The sequence below is a fragment of the Triturus cristatus genome, chromosome 3_2 (assembly GCF_964204655.1).
Source record: "Triturus cristatus chromosome 3_2, aTriCri1.1, whole genome shotgun sequence".
Classification (NCBI taxonomy): Eukaryota; Metazoa; Chordata; class Amphibia; order Caudata; family Salamandridae; genus Triturus; species Triturus cristatus.
This window is the reverse complement of record NC_140584.1, coordinates 883,940,117-883,953,557: the sequence shown is the minus strand read 5'-3', so window position 1 is coordinate 883,953,557 and position 13,441 is coordinate 883,940,117. Positions and strand designations below refer to the sequence as shown.

Genomic DNA, 13,441 nt, shown 5'->3' with positions numbered 1-13,441 from the left:
ATTGGTCCTACAATGTCTATTCCCAGTCTCTCAAAGGGAACCCCCACCACAGGTAGTGGTATTAGGGGGGCCTTTGTGGTGCCACATGATTTGCCACTGGCTTGGCAGGTGACACAGGAGCAACAAAACTCCTTGGTATCTTCTGACATGTGAGGCCAGTGAAAGTGAGGGACAAGTCTGTCCTAAGTCTTATTCTGGCCTAAGTGTCCTGCAAGGGGAATATCATGGGCCAAGGTAAGAAGGAAGCCTCTGATACTCAATGGTATGACCAACCTCCTGGACGCACCAGGCTTGGGGTCTCTAGCCTCTGAGTACAGCAGCCCTTCATCCCAATACACTCTATGGGTACCTTGAGCATTCCCTGCAGCCTCAGAGGGGTTCAAGAGAAGGACAGTCTAATTGTGCCTGCCTCAGATCTGCCCTTGAAGGTCCCCCTGTCCCAAGAAACTCAACCTGGTCAGGTTCCAGTTCTTCTAGGACAGTTCCTTCAGAGCTCTCAGAATCATCCTCCTATGAGGGCTGATCCTCTACCTGAGGCAGGGGGGAAGGCACAGTCTTTACCCTACTGCTCTTTCTCTTGGGTTGTGTCTGGTCCATTGTCCCAGGATTCAGCACTTGTTCAGTGTTGCACTTTTTGGCCTGTGACCTAGTCACAGCAAGGACATGTGCATCTATTCCCGGCATTTCTGCATGGGTCCTATACTCCACTTCAGCCCACACTGAAGTTTCAAGGTCATTTCTAGGCCTGGGCGTAGTTCGCGAAGTAGCACTTCGCGAAGCTACGCAAAGTGAAGTTCGCACTACGCGAGCTACGCGTAGCACTTCGCGAACTGCGTAGTACCTTGTTCGCACTGTGCCAGATGTCGTTTTCAATGATTGCACAGTGCGGACAAGCAACCAGCACTGTGCAATCATTGAAAATGGCATCTTGCACAGTGCGAGCTGTAGTTTACTCGAGCTTCAGCTTTCTCAACGCGAACTGGTAGTTTCTCATCGCGAGCGGTCGCGAGTATACGCGACCACTCGCAATGAGAAACCTGACCTCCTCGCGTTGGGAATCTCGCCGGGAGGTTTATTTTCCATGCTCGCGATCGCCAACTTGAAGTTGCTGATCGCGAACAAGGAAAAAGTCTCGCCGGGATGTCATTTTGCTTGCTCGCGGTCGCCAACTTGACGTTGAGGACCGCGAGCAAGCAAAAAATGACCGCAGCACTACGCAACACTACGCTACGCGTGTTCGCACTGTGCTACGTGCAGTTCGCGTAGTGCGAAGTAGCGCGAACTACGCGAGCGTAGCGTAGTGCTTCGCCCAGGCTTAGTCATTTCCCAACAGACACTCTACAGGAAGATCTGAACTCACCACAACTTTCTTTAGGCCAGTTACCCCTCTCCAGGAGAAGTTACAATTGCCACACTATAAGAGGTAGTGGCATTGCTAGCGTTGGTCACTAGGTAATTCTCACCTAGCATGATCTGTCCAGGGTCCACAAAGGCAGGTGTCACCATGGTGAGACTAGCACCTGTGTCCCTGTAGGCCTGAGCCATTCTCTGGTTGATAAAAGGAGTCTGTCTGTACTTGCCCAGGGTACTGGGACCTATAGTAGAGGACAAAGCTATGTCCCCATCAAAGATCAGAACAGCCTGAGTGGGTATTCTGGCTAGGCCAGAATCCACTTCAGTTCCCAGGGTTAACCCTATTACACCCTTTTGCTGGGAACCACCACTTACAGCTGGACTAGGGGGTACAGTTGCCTTAGGGGCAATGGCGGCTGGGGGCTTGTCCTTTTTGGTGCATTCACTATACCAATGGGAATTGGACTTACAATAGTTACACCAAGGTTTCTTTTGGCCATCTTTCTTTTTATCCTTTTTGGGACCACCCTCCCCCTGAGCCTTTTGGGGGCCTGGTGAAGACTTCTGGTCATGGTTCCGAAATCTGCAGACAGGCTCAGCTCATGCTAGAGCACCATCTCACATGTTACCAAGCACTCTGCCTTCAGGATTGTTAAGGCCTGCCATAGGAGTGACTGAAAGGTTACCCATGTGTCTATATATAAGGTAGGCATAGGAATACTATGCCTAAGCAAGGGGTGATTACACAACCTTGACCCAGCTGAGTGATCAGCCAGTTGTGTGATAATGGAAGGCCAGCCAGGGGTGGCATAATACATGCTGCAGCCCCTGGTAGGCCTAGGGTACACCTGGGCCCTGGGTACCTAAGGTACACTGTACAGGGACCTATAAGGTGATCCTTACCAATTGGGTTATGTACTTAAAGTACATAGTATGAATTTAGAGAGAGAACAGCTGGGCTGTGGGTCTGATTAGCAGGCCCACAGCCACATCTAAGTCGAAAACCAGTGAAGCAAAAGCAAAAAGTGGGGGTGACCATAGAAAGCAGACCCTACTCTCCTACACTGGTCCAGGCCCAAAACAGGGGCTCCTTTGGATAGGATGATTGCCCAACTCCGGGCGACCCCACTTTCGTCTCCCAACACCCCACCCGAGAGCTTGGTGGTCCAAGCCTCAACGTCCAAAGGCGCATTCCCTAACGCTCCACCTGATAAGGAATACAAAAAGCTGGACCATCTTGGGTAGATGTTTTCCTCTTCCTCCAGCTTGGGACTGCGGTTGGTAAACACCTCATGTCTGTTGGGCCGTTACACCCACTCTGTGTGGGATTTGGTAGTGCAGGTGCTGTCCCAGTGCCCAGAGGAGGCCCAGGCGGTGCTCTCCCATGCAGTTGCCGAGGGGAGAGACGCTGTCAAGTTTACCATACGATGTGGACTGGACACCTCCGACTCGGCAGGAAGATTTCAACGTCGGTAGCCCTTCGACGATACGCCTGGCTGAGGTCGACTGGTTTTTCCGGGGATGTCCAGGCTACCTTAATGAACATGCCCTTTGATGGTCGTCGCCTTTTCGGCAGACCACTCGCTAGAGTGCTTCAAGGACACTCTGGCTACATGCAAGTCCTTGGGCCTCTCCACTACCCGCCGGCACTGTCTGCTTTTCGCCCCTTTTGTGGCTACGGATGGGGTGCCCCACCACGTTCCACCCAGAGCCACAGGCCTGCGCAAGCTCTTCCGCCCCTGCGCGGCTCGGACGTGGGACCCATCACCGTGGGTCTGGGGGCCAGCGAGCAGGCCAATCCACCACCGCCCCCTCTGCAGCAGCCTCCAAAACCCTCCTAGTCTGACCTTTCAGGGCCGCCAATCACCAGTGGGCCACAGTAGTCACCATCACCTTCCCCACTGGCGCACCATCACGTCGGACAGGTGGGTTTTGCAGATTCCCCAAAGGGGCTACTCCCTCCCCTTCGAGACTACATCCCACAACCCCTCCCTCCCCACCCATCCCACCTCAGTACCATTGAATGTCGGAGGATCATCCGGCCCTTCTCCAACAGTTATGGCTCTAATGGCCAAGGGAGCCATCGAGCGAGTTCCTACCCCAGAATGAGGTCGTGGTTGCTATTCCCACTACTTTCTGGTGCCCAAAAAGGACAAAGGCCTACGTCCTGTCTTGGATCTCAGGAACGCCAACCACTTCCTCCGGAAGGAGAAGTTCAAAATGTTGACGCTAGCTCAGATCCGGTCTGCCCTCGACCCTGGAGACTGGATGGTAGCGTTGGACTTGCAGGACGCTCATTTTCACATCCCCATCCTGCCGGTCCACTGGCATTTCCAGCTGTTCACGGTAGGCCACGAGCACTTTTAGTTTACCGTGCTCCCCTTTGGCCTTACTAGCGCCCTTCGGGTGTTCACGAAAGTGATGGCAGTGGTCGTAGCTCATCTGGTCAGATCAGGGGTTTCAGTCTTCTCAACAACTGGATGTTGAAGGCGGGCTCGCCCCAGGCAGTCCTCTCCCACCTCCAAACTACGGCGGACCGCCTGCATTCGCTGGGGTTCACTATCAATGTGCCGAAGTCGCACCCGATTCCCTCTCAGAAGCTCCTTTTCAACTGAGCGGTTCTGGACACAACGCAGTTTCAGGTTGATCCTCCCAAGCAGCAAGTCCTGGATATTCAGGCTATGATTCCGATCTTTCAGCCTATATCCCAGGTGTCGGTCAGAATGACCCTGAGGCTGCTGGTCCTCATGGCCTCCACCATCCTTCTGGTAGATCTGCCAGTGGCATATGCGGGCTCTATAGTGGGACCTGAAGTTCCAGTGGGCGCAGCATCAGGGGAATCTTTCCGATTGCGTTTAGACATGGAACACTCTCCCCACACAGCTGCGACAGACCCAGGACCTGCTGACCTTCAGGAGACTTCTCAAGACCTGGCTGTTCGAGCAGTAGCTGCACCCCCACCCCCGCTCAGTGCCTTGAGACCCTCACGTGTGATTAGTGCACTCTACAAATTAATGATTGAATGATTGATATCGGAGGGCACTGCACGTCAATTGCAGTGCTGGCTAACGAACCGGGATTGGGTCAACTGCAGATCCGTCTCCCTTCCCCAACCGGAATACACAGTGGTGACGGATGCATCACTTCCGGGGTGGGGTGGCCACATGGGAGAGGCGGAGATCAGAGGTCTCTGGTCTCCGGCGGAGTCTGGGCTCCACATCAACTTTCTGGAACTTTAGGCAATCCGTCTTGCTCTGAAAGCATTCCTTACCTCTGTCCGGGTAAAAGTAGTGCAGGTGTTCACGCACAACATCACCGCCATGTGGTACGGCAACAAACCCGGCGGGGTGGGGTCGTGGACCCTATGTCAAGAGGCTCTGCGTCTCTCGGCATGGCTGGGACATCAGGGCATATCCCTGGTGGTTCAACACCTGGCAGGTTCACTGAATGCCAGAGCGGATGACCTCAGCCGCATGATGGATCACGAATGGCGTCTTCACTCGGAGGGGGCGCAGGGTCTCTTTTAGCAAGAGGGCAAGCCTTGGTTAGATCTATCCACCACCGATGAGAACGCACAATGTCAGCAATTCTGCGCGTTGGAATTTCCAAGGCGGCGCTCGCTAGGCAGCGCTTTTCGTTGCGAGTGGAGTTGCGGTCTTCTATACGCCTTTTTGCCTATACTGCTTCTGCCCAGAGTTCTGAAGAAGATCTGGCGCGATCGGGCCCAAGTCATCCTTGTCGCTCCGGATTGGGCACGAACAGTCTAGTATCCCGAGCTGTTACACATGGCCATCATTCCTCCGATCAGACTACCTCTTCGGGAGGATCTTCTGTCGCAGCAGCTTGGGACGGTCCTCCACCCGAACCTGTCCAGTCTCCACCTCATTGCGTGGCGATTGAGCAGCAGCAGTTGACCGCCTTGGACCTTCTTCCCGAAGTCTCTGATGTTATCTTGGCAGCCAGGCGTCCCTCCACTGAGACGGTGTATGCCTGCAGATGGAACACATTTTTGGCATGGTGCACAGCAAAGGCTGTGGATCCCCTTTCTGCCCCTCTTTCTGAGGTTCTCTTGTTCCTCATCTCTCTGGCCCAGCAGGGCTCTGCTCTGGGCACTCTGAAGGGCAACCTCTCAGCCATTTCAGCCTTTTTTAGGCTTTCTGATCAGCCTTCTCTTTTCAAGTCCCCTGTTGTTATTCACTTCCTTAAGGGCATTACCCATCTTCGTAATGCCTCAGTGGGACTTGAACTTGGTTCTTACTTAACTTATGTGCGCTCCCTTTGAGCTGCTCGATAACTGCCCTCTCTGACTTCTTACTTTAATGACTGCTTTTCTGGTTGCCATCACCTCTGCCCGCAGGGTGAGTGAGCTCCAAGCTCTTTCTTCAAAGCCTCCTTTTCTGGCTGTTCAATCGAACAAGGTTGTCCTCAGAACCAGACCTTCTTTTCTTTCCAAGGTGGTTACTTATTTCCACATTGGTCAAACCATTACTTTGCCCTCCTTTTTTCTGCATCCTTCTAAGGAGGCAGAGAGGCTCCACCATCTGGATCCAAAACGTGCATTTTCATTTTATTTGGATTGCACGAAGCAATTCCAGGTGAATGACCAGCTTTTTGTCGAATAAGTGGATGCCAATAAAGGTCGGGCCGTGCACAAACGGACCATCTCTGGGTGGGTCGTTTTGTGCATTAAAGTTTGCTACTCTTTGGCACAGAATGAGCCTCCAGTGGGACTGCGTGCCCATTCCACCAAGGCGACGGCAGCCGCCACTACTTTGGGAAGGGAAGTCCCCCTTAATGACATTTGTCAGGCAGCCACGTGGGCATCGCTGCACACGTTCACGAAAGCCAAGTCCGGAGAGACGGCTCCTTTGACCATTCTGTTCTCCAGGATTTTCTGGTGTGAACTTGGTTCGCAAACCCACCTCCGGGGTTGGTATTGCTGGGGTATCTATTCTAAAGGTAAGGTATCTATAACTGTCTCTTTCAGATGAGCAAGTTACTTACCTTCGGTAACGATATATCTGTAAGGGACATTGATTAGTTATAGATTCCTTACCGCCCCACCCATCCTCCCCGTTTTACAAACTGACTTCTAGGGTCAGGGAATCCCTTTTGAGGGCCCTAGTTTTGTGCACCAGTGGTCATTATCTTGCATGACTCTGCGCTTCCGGCGTGAAATGTTGTGTAAAAGAACTGACGTCCGGGCGCGAGGGCGGCGTCTAAGTAGATACTGTGACGTCATCCCGTCGACCAGGACGCCAACAAAGAACATGGAGCCTACCGACGCTACCTTTCGACGCGAAGGGGTACAGCTGACGAAAGATCCAGTCTGACGTCGGGGGTAATTCTAAAGGTAAGGAATCTATAACTAATCTGTCTCTTACAGATATATCGTTACCGAAGGTAAGTAACTTGTTCGTTCAGCATAGTCTCTATAGTCTGTTTTTTGCATGCAACAGACAATTTCTTTTACATGAATATCTGCGCAGGATCTTGAAACTCATCTTTCCATATGTTTGCTCCCTCTGATTATTTTCACCCCTTTATCCAACCGTTCTCGAGGGAACTGGTCTGTCCTGTCTAAGGATGAAGTCCCGACAGGTTGCCCAGCCCTTTTGTAGGTCTGCTGGCAGGCGCGGGCCACCAGCAGATACAACATTCATCATCTTCTACCTCGTATGTGGCATTAGCCACTTTAGTTCTCCATTCTGCAAGTCATAGGGGACTTATAGAAGACAGGAGTATGTTATCCAGCTGGTGTGCATTCGCTTTTAACCATGGGTCCTGCAAGTTAAATATGGTTACACCCTTCCATTTTTGTTTGCCACTCCGCATGTTTCACCAGTTTGTCCTCCGACATAAGTACAACATCCTCCCATCTTAGCCAAAGAAGTTCAGATGCTGCTTGCCAAAGGTGCAAATGAACTGGCATAGTGGTGCAGAAGGGCAAAGTATGCTACTTTCGGTACTACTTGCTCAGTCCCCAAGCAAGGTGCAGGTTGTTCAGACTCGAATGCCCTTTCTTCTGAAGATGGTGTTGCCTTTTCTTCTGGGTAGTCTGTCCTGCTCCCTGCGGTCTTCTCTCCACTACATTCCTCTAAAGAGGTGGAGAGATTGCACAATTTAGATCCTAAGCACATCCTTAGGTTCTGCTGTGACAGAAATGAAGATCGAGTGGGCTATCAATTCTTGTTGCAGTGCGTCAGAAGAGTACCACACAACCCTATCCCGACTTCCTGGTATGGATCCAAAGCCATAGCTGAAAGCCATTTTAGAAGTGTTCAAGTGGGGTATGGTCCTCTTTGAAATACCTTCTAACACAATAGTTCCTTTTGGGTTGTCGTGCAGAGTACCGCTGGTGAGTCACCCCACACTGCCTTCCCACCTTTCATGCTTCAGTTGATACCACAACTCCTCATCCCAATTACGGCGTTGTGGTGCCAAAACAGACTTCACTTGTGCTCTCTCCGACACAATCAAGGCACCAACCCTATAGGGTTGATACCAAGGTCAGAACCCGTTCCCTCGACTTTACAGACTTTGGGGGTGATTTAGAGGTCTAGAAGGGAGGCAAGGGCCTCATGGAGAAGAAGCAATAGAAAGCGAAAAGCTTCTTCTTATACAACCTGTCTTGGATTCAGACCCAGGCGAGGCCCTGGGGGTTTCAGAGAACTTGTGGAGTCCTGTGGACTCAACATTTCGCCTTAACTGAACTCCGAGGACCCCTGTGGCATTTTTCTGTCCCATTGCTCCCCACCTACAGGGTGGCCGTCTATCATGGTGTAATTAGGAGAGTTTTCTCTGCTGACTGTGGAAATCAGGGCCAACATTTTATTAGAGGTGCTGTAGCCTTCACCTCATTCAGCAGAGTCTCTGCTTCCTTTCTGTGAAGCCCTACTGGATCATGTCCTTGCCATCAGTGCCAAACCCTTACCCACTCCAGCTGCTAACGGGACCATAACAAGGAAAAATAGGCCAGCACCAGGTGGTGCCCAGTTTCTTTCAGAATATCATTTGCCTTAAAGTCTTGGTTATACACGTTTTCTCACCCTTAAAATTGTCTGCGGGCAACTTTCCTGCGGCACTAGCCAAAGGAGTATATAAAAGGCTTCGAAGCCCGATCCAAAAAGATTTTTGTTGATGTGAGCCTAGCGGTAAGGAAATACTTCTTTTTGTATGGTCACCCCCACCTTTTACAACTGATGCTGCTGATTTGTCGACTCAGAGTGCACTGAGGCTTATTAACCAGACCTCATTGCCAGTGCTCTGACCCTAAAGACTTTATAGAATTGCTTATACCCAATTGGAAGTGGCTAGTAAGGCCCTAGTATGTGGTACTTGTGCCCCTCTGAAGGTCCTCCAGGTACAACAAGTCCCCCAGTCCGCCACTGCAGACTGGTAGAGCAGTCTTGCACTGCTAGCCCGACTTTGCCATTAAAACCAATAGCAAAGCCACCACTTTCCCTGGACTTGTGTGTAAGTCAACCCTCTGGTAGGCCTACTGAGCCCTAATGGCAGGGTCAACATATGACACAGGCGAAAAATTAACTTTGCATTTTCTTACAGTACAATACACATAACTACAGTTTATACTTTAGAAAGACTTTATCGCTCAATTGGCGAGTACAGGGTTACACGCTGACCCCCTCAGGTGTGTTAACTTCACAATGGTGCGACCAAAGTGAGCACTGCAAGGTATCAAACAACTCATTACATTAAGCCTGACTTGAATCCCAAGCCGAAACTAATGTAACTTATTGCAGTGTGCAGCTTTAGAGAAGCTGCCACTTTGTTACCCTTATAACTCCTGTTCCCGGCCACATATGGAGCCTGCTCCACGAGACGGCTTTCTGCCGTCCTGAAGAAACGTGCTAACGACTCTCAGGAAGGAGAACAATAAGGGATTGCATGCCAGGGAGGTGGCAGCTCCCTCCTACAAGAAGCCACTTGAGTGGTCGCCCCACAAGGCAGGCTTCAAAAGTGAAGCTGCCTTTGAAGGGCTATGGGGGGAAGGCTACCGCATTGTTGTGGCAGAGAGGCTGGCACGGGGAGCAGAGACGGGAAGTCAGTTACTAAGCAAAGATACAAGTTGAACATGGCCCCTTTGAGGCAAGTTATCGAAGGTATGTATCTTTTTCTTTTCGAGGGTGAGGACAAGACAGACCACATTTTGTAATGTTTCATGAGAGGGGGTTGAGACTACATATGTGCCTCTATTGTAGCTTTCTGTCATGTTTGAGACTTTAAAAGTTTTTAACATTCTCTCAAATTGTTTTATAGAATATTATTGTAATTCATACTCTCCGTAACAACCCATAAGCTAATTGTTGTCTTTTGTCTTCTCTCTGTGTAGCACCGGAGCCAACTCGACAGTATGAAGGCCAGATTAATCGTTTTCGTGCACAACAATCCCCTTCCCCTCAGCCTCCTCCAACCTCCCAGGCTGAAAGTGCTGGACATGTGCCGAAAACTCACCGACTGATCACGCTAGCTGATCACATCTGTGTAGGTGTTTCTACCCACAGCAAGTCTTAATGCATGCTCCATATGTGATAGATAATGGTTCAAATGGATCATTTGAACATCGGTTACAACTCATTAATACTATACAGTCTTTCTAGTATTAGTGGAAGACTGCAAACTCATCTAATATGGAGTTTTCTGTGCCCGCTGTCCTACTACAACAGAATGTTTGGTAAATGAAAATCTTAGATGCAACTTTCAGAAGCTGATAATTTCGCCTTCCCAGATGAAGTGCTCCATTTGAACCATATACGATTTGTAACGTCACATGTATTCAGGTTCCACATTGGTAGCCTTGTTCTGTTTTAGCATTTGCATTGGCTTTTGCTTACTATTACTGTGCTTCCAATCCACAACCATTAAGAATGTTCACTTGTTACGTTTCATACATCTATACCAGTTTGTTTGAGGATGGTGGCATAGCTTTCAATGATAGATGAGTACTGTTAGGACTTTCCAGACTGCCTATTTGTATTCTGAGATTGAAGACATTGCGAATGCTATCTTTTATGAAGGCAGATAGAGACGGTAATAAACAACATGCTTTGTCCTTTACATCAAATCCCATTTTATTAGGTTTCTGCCTAAATGCCTTCAGATTAGTGCTATATTTTGTTTATGAAGATCTTCAACTTGGCTTCACTTTTGCAACCTTTTTACTTTGACTAATAAGAACAGTCTTAGTCACCGATATAGCATTCCTTGCTCAGCCGTGTCCTTCAGATTGCCACTTGAGTACCCATACCACTGGATAAACTTGACCAGGACCAGTTAATTTTGAGGTAAAGTCCCTAAAAGACAACAAGTAAACTTACTGGTTCATTAGACATTTTGGACCATAAAATAGACTACCAGTTGTTTTCTTAAATGATTGTTGAACTCTAGGGAATTGCATTTTGTAGTATGTGTCCCTACTTAGACACCATTGACCATACATTGGGTCGCCAGAACATTACCAAGACCCCCCAATGCTTTTCTTGTGTGTGGTCCTACTTGTTAGAATGGTTAGATTTTAGGATGCATGTATGTATGTATATATATATATATATGTGTGTATATGTATTTCTGATGGATACATCTCCCGGTGGATTCCTCACCTTGTGAATATCCCCTGCGCCAGCATTCCACGGAACTTTTCTTTCCCAGCACTCCACGTCGACGTGGGCGACGTCATAATGCATCGGCTCCGCTCGCGACTCCGTACGACGTCACCGGAGCCATAAGAAGCCCACGTCGCCGTGATGACGTCAGTTCCCTTTTTTCCGCGCCGTCGACGCGCAACGTTTTTTTCCAGTGCTCTCTAGCTACTTTGTAGTTTGACCGTGTTACTGTTGAAAATTTGGTATGTCTTCGATGAGGAAGTCGGGCTTTAAGCCCTGTAGGGAGTGTGGAGGTCTGATATCCATGACTGATCCGCATCAGGACTGCTTGTGGTGCCTTTCTTCGGACCACGATATGGAAGACTGTGCCTGCTGTAGGAGGATGAATCCTAAAGCACTGCAGGAGAGGAAGACTAAACTCTTTATGAAGAAGATCGGTGAGGAGAAGAGAGGAAGAAAGAAGAAGCCGAGGAGGGAGTCGTCGACTTCGAGGTCGTCGAAGTCGAAGAAACATCATAAAAAGAGAAAGCAATCTTCTCGACGTCGGTCCTCGAAGAGCAGGAAATCGAGGTCGACTTCGCCCCGTCGGCGCCGAAGCAAGGACTTGTCACCTTCTCCTTCGAAGTCTCCGAGAGGATCCCCTTAGCCGAAGCGGGCTCCAGCGCATTCTTCGGCGCAGTCACCGGCTCCGTCAAAGGCGTTGACTCCGGTGCGAGTGGAGTCGGAGGTCTCTATGGATGAGCAGGAACAGGAAGAGCCTGCTCCGGTGCCTGATGAATCTGCGGCTCCGGTGGAAGACACTGCGGAGCCGACGCCGGAGACTCCACAAAGGGATACAGGGTCTGTTCCTTATCCGCAATTCCCGGCTCCAGGTACCGATTCATCACATTTTCTGAATGCCATGTATGGTATATTTAATAGGGCGGCCTTCCCATCCGGAGCACCAACTGGTCCCGTGGGTCCAATGGCATATACGCTAGGGGTGCCGCAGCATTATGCTCAGGCCCCCTTTTTACCCTTTATGCCGATGGCGCCTTTGTGGCAGTTTCTGGCGCCGATTGGGGATCCGTCGAGGCTTCGGATGGATCATCCTGGTTCGGAGCCTTCTTCGACGCCGTTGCCGTCGGCGCCGGGTCCGGCGCCGCCGACTCCTGTGGCTCCGCCTACTCCGGTACCTCTGGCTCCACCGACGCAGCGTACGACGTCGACGACGCCGGCTCCCCGGATCCGATCAAGAAGGGAGGCCCAGAGGGTATTGGAGGAAGGAAGGTATAGAGCAGAGGTGGAAGAAGGTGAAGTCGACTCTTCTTCGGATGAGTTTGAGGGAATAGAAGAAGCAAGTGGTTTGGATACGACCCCAGAGTGGGAGCATACTTCTGCAAGATCTTCTCCTCCACAGGAATTGGCACCCTACCATGTGGTGATTAAGTAAGCCGCAGAATTGTTAGATCTGCAGCTACCCTCTGTGGAGTACAAGTCTAACTTGCTTACGGAGGTGTTGCACTCTCCGACTTCAACTTCGGAGCCTTTGTTGCCTTTTAATGAGGCCATCTTGGAACCGGTGTTGGAGGTGTGAAGGAAACCTCTTTCTTCGGCGGTTTCCAGACAGGTGGCAAGAAGGTACAGGGTTGCTCCTGGGGATCCTGATTTTTTGTCTACACATCCATCTCCGGAGAGCCTGGTTGTGCAGGCTTCTTGTTCGAAACATGCTTTGGGTGCATTCCCTCAGTCTCTAGCAGATAGGGAGTCCAAGAAAGTTGATCATGCGGCTAAAAAGTCCTTCTCTTCAGGAAGTATGGCACTGAAGTCATCTAATGCCACATGTCTGCTGGGGCGTTATGTACATGCTTTGATGGACTCTATTAAATCTTTAGCCTCTAAATTGCCTGAGGGTGATAAGTCGTCCTTCTTGGAGGTAGTTGCGGACACTCAGGCAGCTGCCAGGCAGGTGATCCAGTCAGGGCTGGATACGGCGGACTCGGTGGCAAGAATTATGGAGTCATCTATAGCAGCAAGGAGACAGGCATGGCTCCGTTCCTCTGGATTCTTGGCGGCTGTTCAGGCCACATTGGTGGATCTGCCATTTGATGGACAGAAACTGTTTGGGGAGAAGGCAGACTCTGCCCTTCAACGATTTAAGGACAGCAGATTGACGGCAAAGTCCTTGGGTCTGCAGGCTCCTTCTAGGGGTTCAGCTTTTCAGAAGTTTAGGGGTTTCGGAAGATCATCCTTTCGCTCCTTCCGACAGCCTCAGCAGCAGCAGAAGCAACAACAGAATCCCCTCTATAGGTCCTATAGAGGGAAGCAGAGGGGTCGGAGAGGTTCTGGTCGCAACCCCTCTTCTTCGTCCTCCTCCTCTGCTCCCAATGAGGCTTCAGGGAAGCAGCCCTAGATCCCCCATCCCGGATCATGTAAGTCCTGTGGGGGGTCGGGTGTCCTATTTTCTACGGGGTGGGAAATCTATT

The 13,441-nt window shown here is 50.4% G+C and overlaps 1 protein-coding gene across 33 annotated transcripts in view; it reads left to right on the top strand.

The window, feature by feature from the left end:
* NCOR1 (nuclear receptor corepressor 1) overlaps positions 1 to 13,441 on the top strand; it is a 1,832,391-nt gene that overhangs the window by 1,616,745 nt on the left and 202,205 nt on the right. For all 33 annotated transcript variants that reach the window (XM_085649294.1, XM_085649293.1, XM_085649281.1 and 30 more), the window contains one exon: positions 9,707 to 9,858. In XM_085649294.1, coding sequence (XP_085505420.1) covers positions 9,707 to 9,858 — 152 coding nt within the window. The remainder of the gene's footprint in view (positions 1 to 9,706; positions 9,859 to 13,441) is intronic.